A 17,466-nucleotide genomic window follows, 5' to 3' on the forward strand; every position below is an offset into this window, starting at 1 on the left:
CTTCCTCACCCGAGGGGCTCTGCCCTCCTGTCCGTGCATCCATCTGGGATGTTTCACCAGCTCCTTCCTGCCCTGGGTCCCAGCCAACATATGGCATCTATCTTTGGCAGTGGCAGAGTATAAGTGACAGGAGGAGGCTGTCCACATGCACAGAGTGCCCGGGCCCTGGAGCACAGGGCCGAGCCACGGCAGCAGCACAGAGCCCCCTGAATCCCTCTCACTTTTGTCCTGCAAGGGGCTCGAGGGGGTCTCAGCAGGGCTGGGTCTCTGCTGCAGCCGGAGAAGGGAACGTGAGGGGAGCAGCGTGTGGCACAGACCGCTGGGGCTCCTGGGCTCAGCCACGGGCACGCTGGGCAGCCCCTCGGGGCACTTTGTCCTTGTGCTGCCGCCCTGCGCAGCTGTGAGAGCTGCTGTGGCAGGGCTGCAAAGCAGAGGAATGGGCCAGGCACCCCTGCCATGTGCATGAGGCCACGCTGTGCTCCTGGCCACCGCCCAGCTCTGCGAGAGGGAAGACCCTGTCTGGCTGCAGAGCAGTCTTCCCCCAGCCCTCAGCTCTCCTCCCACCCTGCCTGTGCAGAATAACCCCCTCCAGAAGTCTCATGGCACGGCTTTTATGCTCTGTCACATTTTTGGAACATATGGTTTTAAATAATTCAATTTACTTTTCGTGTATTTTGCTGTGACTTTTTTTTTTCCCCTGTCCCTTTTCTCCTTCGTCCTCACTCTCTGCATTCTCCTGGGCAGAAAATACACAGATGAGTGGGTCAGGGGGTTCAGTGACCCGGGACCCAGTCCTGCACCCCATCATCTTGTGCCCCACAAGGTGTGCAAGGGAGGCATCACCATCAGCACACAGGGGGACCTCTGGGAAAGAGGGGTCAGCAGAGGAAATGTGGAGATTGGGAAGGGAAAATCTGACATGGGGCAGAACCCAGCCTTAGATGTGTGGGCAAAGTACGGAGCAGACCAGCACAAGGTGTGTCTGGTACCTGGGGAGCAGGATCCAGCCCAGCAATGGCTGCTCTCTATGTGAAATTATTCCCAACCCTCATGAGGAACCTCTTTGACAGAGAAGTGCTGTGGGGTACAGCCAGGAGCAGGAAAGCATTTTGTTCCCTTGTGGAGTCTGAATGTCCCATGCTGGACCATGTTCTTATGCAGTTTTGTGAGTCTTGGCTTTTACTCAGGTGTGCCCTTTGTGTTAACCAGACCCTTTCTTTTCTCACTCCAGAATGAAGTGAATTTAGAGCTAAAAACGAGGCAAGAAACGAGGCCTTGAAATCTCCGAAAGGTAGGAGAGACTTCAGACTGCAATGGGTATGTCACTATGCCCTCCTGGGTTCTCTTTTCCTCTGTGTGTCTCTCACACTTACAGCCTGCTCACCGTGGCCATGTCTGCACTAGACCTTCTGGGCCTGGGCTGTTGTCACTCGTGAAGAGAGATGGAAGCAGAAGAAGGTCAAGTGCAGACCTGGCATATGTGTGTCCTAATCCTGTCTTTGTCTTTGTACAGCAGTTGTTGTGGGCACCTGGTTTTGTCACTGAAGGTTTTCCTCAATATCTTCTCTACTGCCTCTGTCTTTACAGCTAAAAAAGTGTAAGGATTTTGGTGAAAGGGAACTGCTTTATCTTCATGCATGTGTGATGGAGGAGATGGGTATAAGGTCCTTTCACTGAACAGGATGCAGTCTCCATCTACTGTGAAGTTTTGCTGAGCTCAGTTCACATAATTCAGATGGTGATGTGCATGTTCTCCTCCTCTTCTGGCACATTTTTATCTGTTCAGACTGCAGAACCATGGTGGTAATGTGGAAGCATTTCTGTGTGTCCAGCAGAATCAGGGCTTTCCTGGGTTTTCCCTTTACCTAGACCCTCGTGGTCTGTGTTAGAAAAAAAAAAAAACAAACAGCTTCACAGTCTTCTAGAGCTTGGAAGGTGACTTGGTCTGTCCCTGGTCAGAGTTAGAGGTCTGGAGCCAGGGAAATGGAAGATAATATTGTCTCTTAAAAGCCTTATTTCTGTGTGCTGGGTAAGACACTCCCTATGCCACCTCAGATGATGGTTCCTGACAAGTCCCTGCCATGCTGAGGCAGTTCCTGCTGTCCCTGGCTCCTCTTCCTTCCCCTCCATCACCAAGACAGGTCTGAGGGCAGGAGAGGCCATGGGGAAGTGCTCTGCCCTGTGAGGCATCACTCAGAGGTGCCAGGAGCATCCCTGCAGCAGTGGGGACCCCCAATGCCCAGGTTTGGGGAGCACATGGGCTGAGTCCCAGCAGCATCGAGGGGCCCAGGCTGGCTGGGGTGGGAGGGGGCCCCAGGCTGGGCCGGGCAGTGTCAGAGGTGACCGGTGGAAGGCCAGTGTTATGTAAATACTGCTGCTGTAACATGGCAGGCCTGAATGGCCCTATGCATCCATCCATCATTGCTGGGGAACAGAAGCCTCCCTTGGAGCACGGGGGGCCAGCAGTGTGGGGCATGCAGACACAGGCAGCATGTGCCCTACTCATAAACTGTTTGTTTTCTTTTTGTCTCTCTCGTTTCGGGGCACCCCACCGAGAGCAACTCTCTGTTCTGTCCTTGCAAGCTCTCCCCCAGCCTTCCCCCCACCACTTCAGGCCTTCCTTTTCCTCCCTTCTTTCCCCGGCCCTTAAAAAAATGGAGAGGAAAAAAGGGGGGGAAAAAAAGTCCCCAGTTCACATTGCGGCTTCTTTCTGTGACTTCAAAGGCTCCTCATCATTGTTTGGGATCGGCAGGCAGTGGCCCTGAAAACGTGATCACAGCCAGGCACAGTGTAGGTCACCACTGAGCGCCATGCTCCGAGTGCTGAAAGGAACAGGCAGATTCTTCCCTTTTCATGCTTCACAACCCTGGTTACAGCACTCTGCCTCGCCCGTGTGCTCCTCGCTGCATGGCCATTCTTGCTCTTTTCTCCTCCTTCTCCTCCCGCCCTCCCTCTCCCTGTTTCTCCCAGGTCCCTCGTCTCTCCATTCGTTTGCTTTCATCCTGCCCCTCTCTGTGCCCACCATCACACACTTCTCACACTTTCTTCTCTTCTTTCCATTACTTTTCTTCCTCCCTGTCTCCTGCCTGGCACTGCTGCCACTTCTTTCTGTTATATGAATCACTGTTTTATTTCTCCCTTTTCCCTCTTCTAAAGGTCAGGTTGGAGGTTGATTTCCTCATGCTCCCTGTTCCTGTATAGTAGCAGCCTTCCTTTCTGTCTTTGCCTGTGATATCTCACTCACTGTGCCCAAAACTACGGCAGTTCTGTAATTTCTGGATTAGTCCTAGACAGCTGGCAGCCCTCCCTGCAAAGGTGTGAGCCCACTGCTTTCATGTGCATGGGTTTATCCCCCAAAATCTAGCCTGGCCTTGCATGGGGAGCTAGCACACAGTGCCTACCATCAATGTCAGCTTCCAGACTTGCTCTTTGGCTTGGCTGGTTAACCTGAAGGAGTGAGCGTGTGGGGTCAGTGTTGTGGATGGATTAGGAGAGCCAGGCACTGACTTCACATATATCACAGGGAAACATTCAAATCTTGTAGGTGTAACATGGAACACGACACTGATGGTAGGGCTGAGGGCAGAGTTAGGCAGGGATAAGGCAGAGAAAAACAGGCCCAACAGTTTAATGGGCATCCCAGAACACTTCCTCAGCGGATTTCAATGAGGGAACAACACTTGGTTGTGCTGGAGCTTGGGCATGTTTGGCAGCACAGTGAGCCACAGCCAGATGGAAGCTCCCTGCCTGCAGAACATCCCCCAGCAATATCTGAAGCTTCATTTTGCTGCAGGGGAAGAGCCCAGGACTCTGCCCCTCCAGCACCCATCCAAGGAGCAGCCGCCCTCTCTCCACCCCCAGAAGCGGAGATCATGATGCTTGTGCCTCTGGTGATTTGTGAGGTTGTTTTAATGCCGAGGAGCCCACCAGGACTTGTCTCTTGCTAAATAGGCATATTAAGGGACATTGCAGCAGGGGTTATAGAGTAATAATTTGTTCTAATGAGCTGGTGTCACGTTCTCCCTGGCTGAGCTGTGCCCGAGCAGGAGCCGTGCTAGGAAGGGGCTGTGCTCGCTGACCTGTCAGCCCAGGTTAATGAAGTGCTGCTCTGCTCGGGGGTCAGGGAGCAGCACTGCAGCCAGTCAGCAGCGCCTGGGGGGCTGCAGGGGAAGGACGGGGCTCTCCCCTGAGCTGAATGCCCCGGGGAAGGCCTGTGCCATGCTGGACAGGGCAGCGGGATGTGGGTTATGGCACTGGGTGGGATCTCCATGCTGTGCTGGCGGCTTGAGTGCCCTGTCTGCGGGCAGGGGTGAAACTGCTGCAGCTGGGCACTGCCTGGGGCTTGTCCTCTGGCCTTGCAGGAGAGCCCAGGTTCACCCACTGGGAAGGAGGCTGGAAAAGTAAAAGAGCATCTAAGTTACAGATGCCTACAGACATGAGAGGATAGGTGCAAGGCCAGTGATGACCAGTTTCTAGCTAGGAAGTCTACAGAGAGATGGTGTTCATCCTTACCTTTGTGTGCAGAGTGTATGAACTGCCAGAAGTTCTCTTTGTCCTTCCTGTTCCCTCTTTCTCCTCCCTTGATGCTCCCCCATGGCTTGCTGAGATCCTTTGCCTTGCAAACCTAATCAGTTTCTCTCATGCCTGCTGGGAGCCTGGCCAGGGAAGATACAGGGACTTTTGCCAGTCCCCCAGCGATCACCCTTGGGGAGCAGGTTGATGGCAGGCCAACCTGGGCAGCTGCAGTTTGAGCAGGGCTCCACATTCTTCAGGAGATGGCAGGAAAAGCCACAAACAGGGAGTCCTGGCCCAGCTGGTGCCTTGGGGACCCATGGCCTGCCTTGCTTCTGTGAATGATGCCACCCCATCCACGCCGGGGCAGGATGGTGCCCTTGGCCACGCCAGCACCCTGGGTCTGCAGCACAAGTCCTGTGTACCATCTTCCTCCTCCTCATCCTCCCACTCTTTGCTCCCCCCCTGCCTCTCTTGGCTTTTCCCTGTCTCCATCTCTCTCTCCCTTTCATCTACTCAGAAGGCTTTACTCTACTTCCTTGTCACCCTAATTGATTGCATTAACCTTTCAGCGTATTGGATTTCCCCAGCACCGTGCAGAGAGCACTGTGCAATATGCTTATAATCCAGGCTGTAATGGACAGGGAGCAGTCAACGAGCCCCTGCTCCAACAGGTTCTGCTGACAACTTCTCTGGGAGGGGGAGAGGAGTGGGCCGGGGGGACCTGGGGCATGGCTGTCCTGCAGCTGTGCAGACCTGGCCTCAGTGCTCCCCCCTGAGCAGGCTTGTGTTAGCTTGTGAGAGTGGAGATGTTATATTTGACCTGTTACTGTGATTGTTCCTAGTGTTTGAGCACCATTCTTCTGTATCTGCTTGGTCTAGTGTTTTCTTCCAGCTGCTCAATACTAAATTAATGTACACTTTACATTTAGGCACTTGTTGCTAGTGGCAGGATGAGAAGACAGTTCATGGAATCCTCCTGTTTTCACATCATGCTTGCCTCTGCCTTTTCCTTCAGGATGAGGATACAAGGGAGATGGACACTTTTCCTCAGATTTCAAATAAAAGCATAGGAATATTGTGTTGATGAGAAAGCACCAAGCTGCAGAGAGATCAGGAGACAGAAACCCTGAATTATATCTCAGGCTTTAACTCCTTTCACTCTGTGGTACCTCATTTTCACCCTTGCTGTTGGAGGTGTTGTTTGGGTGGGTTGGGGAAGGAGGAGGGCAGTTATTGCTGCTCACTGGGCAAGGGATGAGAAAGTGGCTGCAGACAGGCAGTGAAGCTACACAGCCAAGTGTGCCTGCTCACACTGCCTGTGAGGGAGGAAATAAACCCACAGGATAAGCAGCAGCAGCATGTGAGCCTGTGAAAGGCCTGGCAGACTGCTGGTGGTCAGGGCAGAGCCAAGAGATGTTCTGGCATCCTTTATTTTAAAGGATTGCAATGATGGATCTGCCATAATCTCCTGGCCATGGTGCCTGCTCTAAAGTTTCCTCGCCATAGGCTCAGTTCAGCACAATGCTTTGAGCACTAGGTTGAGTTTTGCTTAAGCCAAGATCATTTAAGCAAATATTTAGGAGTCCCATACCATAGCATGAGACCTAGACTCTTATGAGGCCCTTTTGTAGTTCTCCTTTTCAGGCAGCATTGAGCACAAGATGGTTCTTCATTTATGGTTACAGCCCACAGTGTAAAAAACGGCAATAGTGGAAGGGTTTCTGATCACTTCATAGATCTTTAGTTCAAGTTACTTCATCTTGTTAGGAGCAGTTACTCCGAAGGTACCACTCTCCCAAGGGGATGTTGAGAGCTGGCCTTTAGAAACTTGGCAAGTTCTTGAGCACACCAGGAGGAGGGGACAGGGCCTGTGCCGTGCAAGGTAAAGGTAAATCTCCAGTTTTTCCAGGGAAGAATGCGAAATAACAGGAGTCAGAGGGGGGAAAAACTTTATTCCAGGCAATCATTCCAAAAAGTGTGAGGCTCCTTATAAGGTGGTTAGGGTAGGGACTTATTTTTACATTAAATAAAGAAGAACGAGGAGCAGGAAGCAAAGGATCAGAAATCTGAAACTAGCTGGAGAGAAAGCGTGAGGGAGAGCAGCACCTCCTAAATGGAAGGGTAAACAGGCACTCCGAGGCATTAACTTAATTGATTGTTCTGCAACAGGCTGAACGCTGTGTTACTCTGTCACCGTGGCAACAACCCAAAAAAATTGTCAGCCTGTTTGGATGAAGTGAAGCGAAACATTCTCTAATTTGCGGTGATCCGGGTGTTTGTTTTCCTTCCGAAGAGGCGGGGGCTCTATTGATCTATTATTTGCACAGAGCTTTTTTTTTTCCATGGTGAGATGGGGAAAGCAGGAGCCCTGGGGTGCGCTCCTGGGGCAGGTGAGGCAGCAGGGGTGTTTCTGCTGTCTTTGCACAGATCTGCCTTTGCAGGATGGCCATGCAAAGCCAGCAGAGGCTCCAGTGGTAGGAACCATCCCGAAGAAGCTGGAGGACAGGGAAAAGTGTTTGGGTGTGAAGAATTTGTGCTAAAAGCATTTGGCTCTGATAAACTTGTGCCAGGGCTACTGCTTTGGTCCATCCTGTTCTCATCCCCTTGGGCTCTTGCAGTTCACAGTATCACAGAACCCGAGAGTGATGGAGTATCCTGAGCTGGGAGGGATCCACACGGGATCATCAGATCCAGCTCCTGGCTTTGCTCTGGACAACCCCAGAAGTGACATCAGTTGTGTCTTTTCCATGTTTCCCACCCTGGCTGATGATCCTCATTACTCCTCAGCAGTGCCCCAGCCCATGCACAGCCAGTCCAGCTGCTGTACAAGGGCTGTCTAGTTGATCCCTAAGATTTCGGGGAGAGCTGTGGAATATGTTGGTGTCAGCTGCTGGAGAGTGTTGCTTTGTGGGGTGTGCAGGGGGAAAACCCCACTGTGTGTTCCTGTGCTCTTCCTGCCTCCATCCCTCATCCTTTCTCTGTTGTCCCAGGGGGTTTTCCTCCTCTGTTTGTACTGGTTTTGCTTTATCACCCTTTTCCCCTTCTGTCTATCTCTTCCCTTCTCTATTTCGTTCTTTCCATCCAGTTTTTAACTCTTCTGCTCTGTTCCTCTTTTCCGCAGTGTAGCTATGTGCTGGGGATAAGTGGCTGTGGCTGGTGGGTGCCACTGGGGCACTGTGTCCTGCTGGGGCATGTGCCCCCTGCTCCTGGTGTGTGTGTGTGGTGGGGGCACCACGGGAGAGAGGAGTGCTGCGTGTCTCTCTGGAGAGAGCTGAGCTGCCAGTGGAAGTTTGGTGGTTATCAGTGTCAGGAGAAGCTAAATAACCCTGTAACTGGTATGAAGGTGAATTCACGGTCTAGTGAGCACTGAAAATATGAAAGGGCTCTGAGACAGGCAGAGTGTGGAGAGGGGAATACAGCTCGCCCATGGCTCAGGGAGGGGTGTGTTGCTGGAGCAGTGCAAGGGCATGTGCTGATGCCATCCAGATCATCAGCCATGGCAAACTGCCTTTTGTGGGGCTGCACAGAACGAGGAGGGTGCTCAGTACTACAAGTTCAGAGACAAATGAGACGTGCACACGTTAACATGGCAAGAACACCCTTAGAGAATGTCAGTGGGCAGCCACATCTGACTGCACAGCCCTGTACACACGTGGCCAAGTGCCCACACAGTGCCACCAGGCCATGCACATCCATGTGCACAGAGGAGCAGGCAGCCATGCCCACGCTGGCAGGTACACATCTATCTCTGTGTGTTGCCCTGTGTGGAGATGCTCCCACAGCTCCACAAACACGGGGTCACAGGCACACCCAAGCTGCCAGTGCAGTGCTCTGCCACCTGTGTCAGCTCGCAGTCGTGCCAAATTCCTTTTTGGTGTAACTGCACTCCAGTCAGGCAGCACAGATGGGTTTATCCCAGCATATCTTGGATGTCTGCGTGGTTACCTGCTCTGAGCAGGAGGAGACTTGTGGGAAATCTATTGTCCTTCCAGCTGGGAGAGGCTGATGCTTTGGAGAACCAGAAGATGTGCAGAGAGGAAACCCCCTTCAGCTCTTCACCTGGAGCTGGTAATCTCCTCGCACCAAATCCCTGGAACAGGGGAATTGCATTTGAAGCTCAGCCAGTGGTGATTTAGTGTCAGACATTTGCAGAAGAGACTTTGATTAATTCGTAGTAAAATCAAGTAGCACTTGGGTGCCAGCAGCACATTCCAGGGTGAGACAGCGACCAAGGTGCGCGCTGGGCAGGCTGCCAGGTGCCTGAGCAATCCCCGCGGAGGTGGCAGCGCCGTTCAGCCCACGGCCTCTCCCTGCTTGGGCTCCTTCATTATTAATTTATTTTTCTCCCTTCCTTGGCAAAAAAATACTATTTGGTAACGACCTCAAATTGCAAAATGCTGATGATTTGGAGAATGTGTCACAGAAGCTCCAGGGTGATAAAGGGGAGACGAATCCCAGCCAACAATCCGGCTCAGCCAGTTTGCCTATTTATTAAAGAAAAAGCCCAGATCATTAACTTTTTTGTTGTTGTTCTGTTTGCGGGCAACTCCCTGCTGGCAACTTTCGGGTGCCCAGTAAATTAAACCAAGTATCGGCCTGGTTCAGGGCAACCTGAGCTTCTATTTAGAGCTATGAGAACAAACTGGCTTCGTTTATGTTAGCACGTGAATAAACCCTTTAGGGTACCATGCAAAAGTGCTCTCTGGCATAAAAGCAGTGTCAGAAAATCCTTACTCTTGCTGCTTCGTGGAGGGTCAGGTATTGTAAGTGGAGAGCTGAGCTTCCCTTCTCCTCCCACTGCTTGTTCACACAGTTAATTGCCCCTCGACACCTCACTGTGCCACGCTGGTCCCCAGAGAAGCAGGGCTGGAAGAGAGCATCCGTAGGCACAGGCTTTGCTGGTTTCCCTGTTTGCCTGCTTGGGTTAGTTGTTGAATAAAGAACAGTTTAGGGATGGGCTTGCCTGCCTGGTGCCTCTGTGAACTCGGAGAGTTCCCTGTGCTATCAGGGAAGGGTGATCATATCCCCCTCCTCTGGAACATCCCACGTGTTCGCTGAAGTAGTGCTTCAAGCTAAATCAGTTTGCTGAGGGCTCCAGCTTCCCTTAATTCAGTGTCAGGACCAGGCTTGCATGGCCATTATTCAAGAAGTTTTATCAGAAGCACAAAGCTAGCATCTGCCCTCCTGCTTCCCTCTGGGCATCACCAGCTCTGCTGCCCTGGCTTTGGCACAGGGAGGCTCGAGGGATTGCCTCCCCGAGCCCATTTGCAGGCAGAGCTCGTTCCAGCTCCTCGAGAGGCTCGGCTGTTTCACGAGCTGCACGGTGGCTTGTCACTGGTGCCTGGCACAGCAGCTCGGAAAGGCTGCCAGAACCGAGGAGCTCGTGTGGGAAAAGGGAGCAAAGACACTGCTCGGGTTGCTGGCCTCTCCCCTTCCCTCTGCCAGCGCAGCTCAGCTGAACTAGGGCTGCATTTTAGGTTTTAATCTCAGCTGATATCCACATGCTTTCTCCCAGAGGTAGCCACCTTCTTTCCTAGGCCTGGCTCATGTCCCTCTGCACTCATTTCTCTGGTGGAGCCTGCCCAGACCCGCGTTCACGTGGATGTTGATGGGAGGAGAAGGGTATTTTTCAAGGTTTCTGCTGGGTTTTTTTCTTCTGAAATATAAGGATGTGCAATTTTTTTAGTTTCAATTTAGCATTGGAGAATTTTATAATTTAGTAATTAAAATCTCTGATAGGCTTTAGAAATTGCAGCTAATTGAATTTAATGGGAAGATGATTTTCAATTTTATTTGATTACCCGGACCCCTGGCATTGGTATTTATGGGAAAAAAATGGGAAATGTGCTGTGTGGGCTAAGATGGCATAATTGAATTAGGGCTAATCGGATTTCTTCGTCATGAATTTCACTATAATTTTCCTATAATTTTCCATTAGATATCTAGTTTACAAATATTCACAAAGAAATGAAGCTCTTTCGGAATGGAGATTGCTGGCTAACAGGATTACAGGGACGATAGCTCGGCATTGCCAGCCCGGGCTCCTTCAGTAATGCAATCGCTGCGTCTGCCTCACACTTAGCGCCCGCCGCCGCTCCCGCAGCCCCGGCCCCGTGCCAGCGCTCCCGGGGGGCCGCGGCCGCGCTTCCGCCGGTACGGCCAGCCCGGTACAGCCGGCCCGGTACAGCCAGCCCGGTACGGCCAGCCCGGTACAGGCAGCCCGGTACAGCCAGCCGCTGCCCGCCTGTCCGTGAGCCCTCGGGGCACACGGGTACCGGTACAGGTACAGGCACACCGCCGTGTGCCCCGCATGCAGGTACAGCCAGCCCGGTACAGCCAGCCCATGCCCGGCGGTGTCCCCGTGCCCCGCACACAGGCACAGGGACAGGTACAGGCACACCGCCGTGTGCCCCGCACACAGGTACAGCCAGCCCGGTACAGCCAGCCCGGTACAGCCAGCCCCTGTCCGCCGTGTCCGTGAGCCCTCGGGGCACACGGGTACAGTCACAGGTACAGGTACAGGCACACCGCCGTGTGCCCCGCACGCAGGTACAGCCAGCCCCTGCCCGGCGGTGTCCCCGTCCCTCGGGGGCACTCGGGTCCTGTGCCGGGCACTCGGCGGTGTTCCCGTCCCTCGGGGGCTCACGGATGCTGTGCCGGGCGCTCGGCGCTGTCCCCGTCCCTCGGGGGCACTCGGGTCCTGTGCCGGGCGCTCGGCGCTGTCCCCGGCCCGCTCGGAGCCCTGGCAGGCCGGCTGGCACACGGCCTGTGTCAGCAGCGCTGCAGCTCCGGCGGCCCCGTTGCACAAGCCGGGCCAGCCCACGCGGGTACACTGCGGCCGGGCAGCGCTCGGAGTGCGCCCACCACCAGCTTGCTTTGCCTTCCCTCGCTGTGCTCGGGCGGGGATCCTGCTGTCACACCCCAGAGGAGGAAGAGCTGCCGGTCCCCACTGTGTGCAGTCCTAGGTCTGATGCCCATTTCTCACCTCCTCCATCATCTCCCCTTATTGTCCCTTCTATTGAATGAGTGACTGCTCCTTTGGGGACGGTCCCTGGCAGTGCCCTGTTCCTGCCTCAGTGCCCTGCATGGGAGCAGGGCTGACATGGGCTCTGCCTGCGATGGGGCAGGTAGAGCAATGTGCCAGATTCCCTCTGCCTTCCCTCCTTTCTCCTCTTGCCCATGCCCAAGCCACATTAAATCCAGAGTGAATTTATGGAGACCAGCCCTACTCCACAGTGTCAGAGTCCTGTAAAATCCAGCCTGTCTGTTGACCTGCCCCATCTCTGTTACTTGGGAGCCTTTACAGATCTGCCCAGCCCATGTCAGGATAGAGCTGCTGGGGGAGCAAGTCATTGCCCTGTAGAGTAAGTAGGGTGGCAGCTCCTCTCTACCCAGTGCCCTTTGACACCTGCATGCCATCAGGCCTTCCATATGTATCCATAGCAGGACAATCTCTCTAAAACATCCGTGCCAATCCAGCCCTGTCCTGGCTGCTGCGGGACCATGCTCAGGTCTTCCTGTGTCGTTGCATTTACATGGCTCTGTGTGTGTGCACATGGCATGTGCTCCTGCTTTCATTTGCGTGTCTCTGCAGGAACACAAGCTGGCTGGCAGATCCTCTGGACAGAAATCAGAAATCACCATTTCTGTTTGCGCTTGCCCCGTGCACTGCAGAAATAGGTCTTGCGCAGTCTGGGGCCCATCCTTGGGCAGCAGTTTCCCATCCCAGCTGTGTGCCTTGCCAAGCCCGGGCTCCGGATGGTTCAGGGTGGTGTTTGCTGGTTTTGCAGGCAGAGCACCTGCTTTTGAGTGCCAGGTACGTTCCCTATTGGACCTTCTGCCTGGGTACGACTGGGTATGCCCTTACCTCCTCACCCTGAAATCCCCAGGCTGCACTTTTAATTGCTGCAGTAAATTGTAACTAATTGTTAGTGCATTCAAACCCCTGCCACTCCTTCCCCTCAAGTCTTCTGGGCCCCTGTGGAGCACATGCCGTGTACGTTCAGTGCTGTATGGCCCGTTCCCAGCACACTCATTCCCTCTGGGCAGTGGTCAAGAGATGAGCAGCATTGGCTTCCAGCAGATGCTGGAAGCTGTGGGGTGCCTGGAAAAGCAGTAGCTACATGGTGGGGACCTGGTGTCAAACTGTTTGAGGCCAAAGGAACAGTAAATGGCAGAATTGCTCCCAGCAGAGCCTTCCCCAGCACGCTGAGACTCAGCACAGCTGCTTTGGCAAGGGGTTCTGGGTGCCATGTGCCAATAATGTGATTGAAACTGAATTGAGAAGGAAGGAGGGAAAGAGAAGGAAAGGGAAAGAAAGCATGGATTGTCTGCTCCTGCCGCCCAGGCCCCGAGGCCTCTGGGCACCTCCCTTGACGAAACAGAAATCAAACAAAATTACAGAAATAGGGCAGGAGCATTTGCCTAATAGACTCCCCAAGCAGGAGCAGGAGGAGGGGCACAGCACTGCCAGATCTCCAACCTGCAATCTGAGAGCCAGCGCCCTGATCCCACATGAATCCAGAGCACAGTCCCAGGCCCCCAGGCCAGCTCCAGCTAAGGAGGGAGAAACTGCCAAGAAAATGGGCTAAGCATAAAAAACAAAGGTAGAAGAGACACAAAAAGGGGGATGTCCCACATCTCAGTGTGACTCACCCCCTGCTCAGCCCTGGCACACTGTCTGCGGGGAAAGCATTAAACTGTAATAATAATAAATTAATCATCCTTCCCCCTCCCATTGCACTTTTCATCTGAGGATCTCTGAGCACCTGGCAAACATTAATTACCCAGAGCTCCTCATGCCCCTGGGAGGGTGGAAAGGGACACAGAGAGGTCTCCTCACCTGCCAGGGAAGGGCAGATGTGGCTGGAGCGGATGGGGCGGCTCTCGCCATGGCACGGAAGCAAAGTTCAGAGCAGGGTGAGGGGTGCTGCCTTCCCTCGAGTGCTCCTGGAGAGCAGAGGGTCTGGGAGCCTCCTCATGCCAGGGCACGGTCAGAGGCAGCTTTTCCTCAGGGTGGATCCATGCCCTGAAGGGATAAGGGAAGGAGGGGAGGTGCCACCCTCACGGGGGGCACAGGGGCAGAAAGCTTCAGAGCCCCTGAGAGAGGAAAGAACCAACGTTCCTTGGGTAAGAGGCAAAGGAGGGAGTATGGGGAAATAAAACCTGATCCTGCGACAGGAGATTGCTGAGATAGGAAATCAGGCCTTGCCATTGCATCAGCTGCAGGGCGTGGATTTCACCTGAAAAAACACCTTGGCGAGTTGTTCCTGCAAGGAGGAGTGGGAGGGACAGTGGGAAGTCTGTGGAGGGGATCCTGCAGGTGTGTTTAGGTTGTGTGTGTGGGTTCATGTGTGTCATGGTGTATGGATATGTGTGTATTTGAATGTCAGTGAACACAGAGTATCATTTTCTTTGTGGAGGGCATATGCATGTTGCGTGTGCGTGCTGGGATGGGAGGGGTGGGGAACATTTGTATACTGATGTGTGAACGTGCTCAGCTTGGTGCACGTAGAAGAACAGGTATGTTCAGAGGGTCTGTGGGGCTGTGGATGCATAGTGACATATCCATGTTAGAAAGTGTGTTAGAAAGGAGATCCAGCAGGGGCCCACTTTCTCAGGGAACAGTGGGGGTGAGGAGAACTCCCACTCCTTAAATCTTAAGTTCACAGAAGAAGCAAAAATGAAGATATCTGACATATAGTGCAGTGAACTTATGGGACCTGTCAGCAAACTCAAACCTGCAAGTGTTGAATCCAAACTGATCTATTAGAGAGCCTGCACAAACGGTTCTGGTTCTGTCCATTACTTGGCAGGGTGGGATATTCCTGGGCAGGTGCTGTAGTGCCTGACTCAGGTGTAGGGACCAGGGCAGGCTCTGCTGAGGACTGTGGGTGATGTCAGCTGAAGTGCAGACGGGCAGGATTGTAAAGGCAGCACGGGGTGACAGCTGATCAGAGCTGATGGTGGGGTTAGAAACAGTGAGTGGGGCAATGCTGATAAAGCAGGAGCTTGGCTGCACCAGGTGAGAAGGAGAGTCCCGTGCAGGGCTCTGTGCAGGAGTGCTGCTTGGCTGGGCAGCCCCCGGGCAGGGCACTCTTGCCTCCTGCCTGGCACTGTGTCCCCACGTGCTGCCCGGCTTGGAAGGTCCCTGCGTGGCTCCGTTTCACTAGACTTTGTTTAGATTTTTCGCTGAGAGGAGCCAGAATATTTGTGGTTTCCACAAATGACTCCCCTCTCCTCTTCCCTCTCCCTGCCCTCTGGCCTGCATTGCTGCCTGTGCGTTTTTGGCCATGCAAATGCAGCGCTGCTGAGGTGATGAGCTGCAGTTTGTGTTGCGTCTCTGGGCTCAGGACACTATCAGGGCGCAGCACATCCTGGTGCATGGAGCCAAACACACCTGGGCTCCTTCCAGCCCTGTGACTAACCTGTCCAGCCACTTCTGGCGAGTCACTTCCCTCACTAGTGCCTCAGTTTCCCCATCCCTAGTGGGGTAATGATGCTGGCCTCCTTTGGGAAGCACATTAAGTTCTGCTTATAAAAAGGATTTAAGAGCTGCTAAGTCCATGGGCAGCTCTGTGTGAGCCCCGGTGAGGAGCCCAGCTCTGCCAAAATCCTGGAGCCAAACGTAGTGTGTTCACAAAAACAGCCTACAACCTGCTCAAAATACCTATTTAATCAGGTAAATAATCTGCTCGTTTGTTTTAAAGAAAGAGGCTTATATCTGTGTTTACCCAACACGCCTCTCAGAACCTCCCTCGCATTCTTTGCTACTTAGAAAAATAAAGCCAAAAAAAATGAGGAAATTCACTGCGAAAGGGCCCCCTTCCCCCCGCCTCCCGTGGGCCCGGCGTTCAGGGGGAGAGCGCCGTGATCCTCCTGAGGGCAAGATGCGTCCGGGGCTGTGACACCCGCAGGTGGCGGCCACCAGTGCCCCGAGGGCTCCGGTCCTGCTCGGTGCGCGCTGCGCTCCGCACGGCCGAGCCCGGACTCGCGTGGGACGGCGGTGCCGGGGCAAACCCTGCCCGCGGCTCCTGCCGTGCCCGGCACCCGGGGCCCCGCTGCCGCTCCTCGGCCCCGCACGCCCCCCTCCATCCCCTCGCGGTTTGCGGTCTGCTCCGCGCGGGCGGCTCCGTCCCCGCCGCCCCGGGGCTTCCGGAGGAGGCAGCGCGGCGGCCGCGGGGCGGGTGGCGGCGGGCACGATGGCTGCGGGGCAGCGCGGCCGGGCGGGTCCCGGCGGGCGGCCCTGCGTGCGGGGCAGCCCCGCGCTCCTCGCCCGCCGTGCCGGCACCGCCGCAGGCTGCGCCAGGGCCGCGCTCCGGCTCCGCCCGAGGTAACCCCGCCGCCGCTGCCGCTGCCCCACAGCCCAGCCCGGCCCGACCCGAGCCGATCCGAGCCGAGCCGTCCCGGCCCCGCACCTGCCCCCGGCGGCGGGCCCGGCGAGGGGGCGGCTCCGCCGGCCGCCAGTCACCGCCCCCCGCGCGGCGCGCCCGCCCCCGGCCCCGCTGCCAAAGTGACTCGGGGAGGACCGGCACGGCAATGACATCAGTGCTTTAAACAACTTGTTATTCGGGAGCAATCAGCTGCAATTAGGTATTAATTAAGTATTATGAAAGTTGATTATTTAAGTGAATTCGGCTTTCGTCTCTCCGACTATGGTAAGTACAGCACAATTGTCCTTTTCCTGCCCCCAGCCCCCCGCCCGCCTCTCGGCGGAGCCCCCGGTCGGTGCGGCCGCCGGTGCCGGTGCCCCCGCGCCGGGCGGTGCGGAGCGGAGCGCTGTCCGCCGCGGCCGCCGCTCGGCAGCCGTGCCGCTCCGCTCCGAGCCGCGGGGCCGGCGCTGCGGGCAGCGCAGTCAGTCTCTCCGGACGCGGGGCCGCCGCCGCACCGAAACTTTTGTTGTTGGGTGCGCGGTGCAGGGCTGCGGGCCGGGCGGAGCGGGGCGCGGGGCCGCACCAGGTGCGGCGCGGTGCGGGGCGGTGCGGTGCGGCGGGGGGCTTGCCGCCTCTTTCACTTTGCTTCTTTCACTTGTTTTACGGAAGTTGCTCCCGCGCCCGCCGCCGCTTCGGCCCCGCTCTCCCGGCCCCGCCGAGGTGAGCCGGGGGCTCCGGTGCCTCGGTCGGTCCTTCCCGGCAGCGCGGCCCCCGCGGGCCGGGACAGCGGGGCGAGGAGCGGGCTGGCCGTCAGAGGATGCGGAGGGGAAGTTTATGGGGGTTTTGAAATGATTCTGCCTTTGTATTTGTTGTAAGTTGTGTGGGTTGTTTTCTCTTTCATATTTTCCCCCCTCCTGAGCTCTGGCGTGTCGGTGGTAAAGGTTGCTTGTCAGGTTCCTGTACTGCCTAAATGAAAAGGAATTTAATTTATTTGGGACAAGGCAGTGTCAGATGAAGAGGCTGCTTATTACATTTAATGAGTTGTTTTTTGGTTTTATTCAGCCTGGGCATATCTGGGATGGGTTTGTTTTTGTCCTTCCATGTGAGGTGTATGAGACCTCCCCCACCCCTTCACATCATGCAGGGAGGAGGAAAGGTGGCCAGGCTGGGGCAATGTTTTGGTTTTAGATTACAGGCCCTAGCACTGGGGTTGGGTGTGTTTTTGATTGTAGCTTTTTGTGGCTTGTCCACTGGTTTTTGATCAGGTATCAGGATGGGGAGTAGGTTCTGGCCTGGTGCTGGGCTGGCCTGGTGGCCCTGCTGGGTGTGATGATGGACAGGTCTCCATCAGGCTGGAGTGTGATTGCAGCCAGGAGCTTCGGGGCTCAAAGTGTTGGTGGGTTTTCCAATACTTGGACCATCTGGATCAGAGTCTCATTTAGATTTGACAAAATGTGCAAATTCAGAGTTTGGTAGGAATCTATCCCTTAAGTGATGTTACCTTTCTCTTTGGGACCAGGTCCCACCACCATGGCCCCGTACTGGCTAACACAACTACACCTGCTCTTCCAAAATGGTG

At 55.0% G+C, this 17,466-nt stretch overlaps 1 protein-coding gene across 1 annotated transcript in view; it reads left to right on the plus strand.

The window, feature by feature from the left end:
* The window catches only part of CASZ1 (castor zinc finger 1), a 274,039-nt gene that overhangs the window by 176,689 nt on the left and 79,884 nt on the right, over window positions 1-17,466 (plus strand). Inside the window, exon 4 of the mRNA XM_058039162.1 lies at window positions 1,239-1,291. Coding sequence (XP_057895145.1) covers window positions 1,239-1,291 — 53 coding nt within the window. The remainder of the gene's footprint in view (window positions 1-1,238; window positions 1,292-17,466) is intronic.

This window comes from Melospiza georgiana, chromosome 22, assembly GCF_028018845.1.
Source record: "Melospiza georgiana isolate bMelGeo1 chromosome 22, bMelGeo1.pri, whole genome shotgun sequence".
In the NCBI taxonomy this organism is placed as follows: Eukaryota; Metazoa; Chordata; class Aves; order Passeriformes; family Passerellidae; genus Melospiza; species Melospiza georgiana.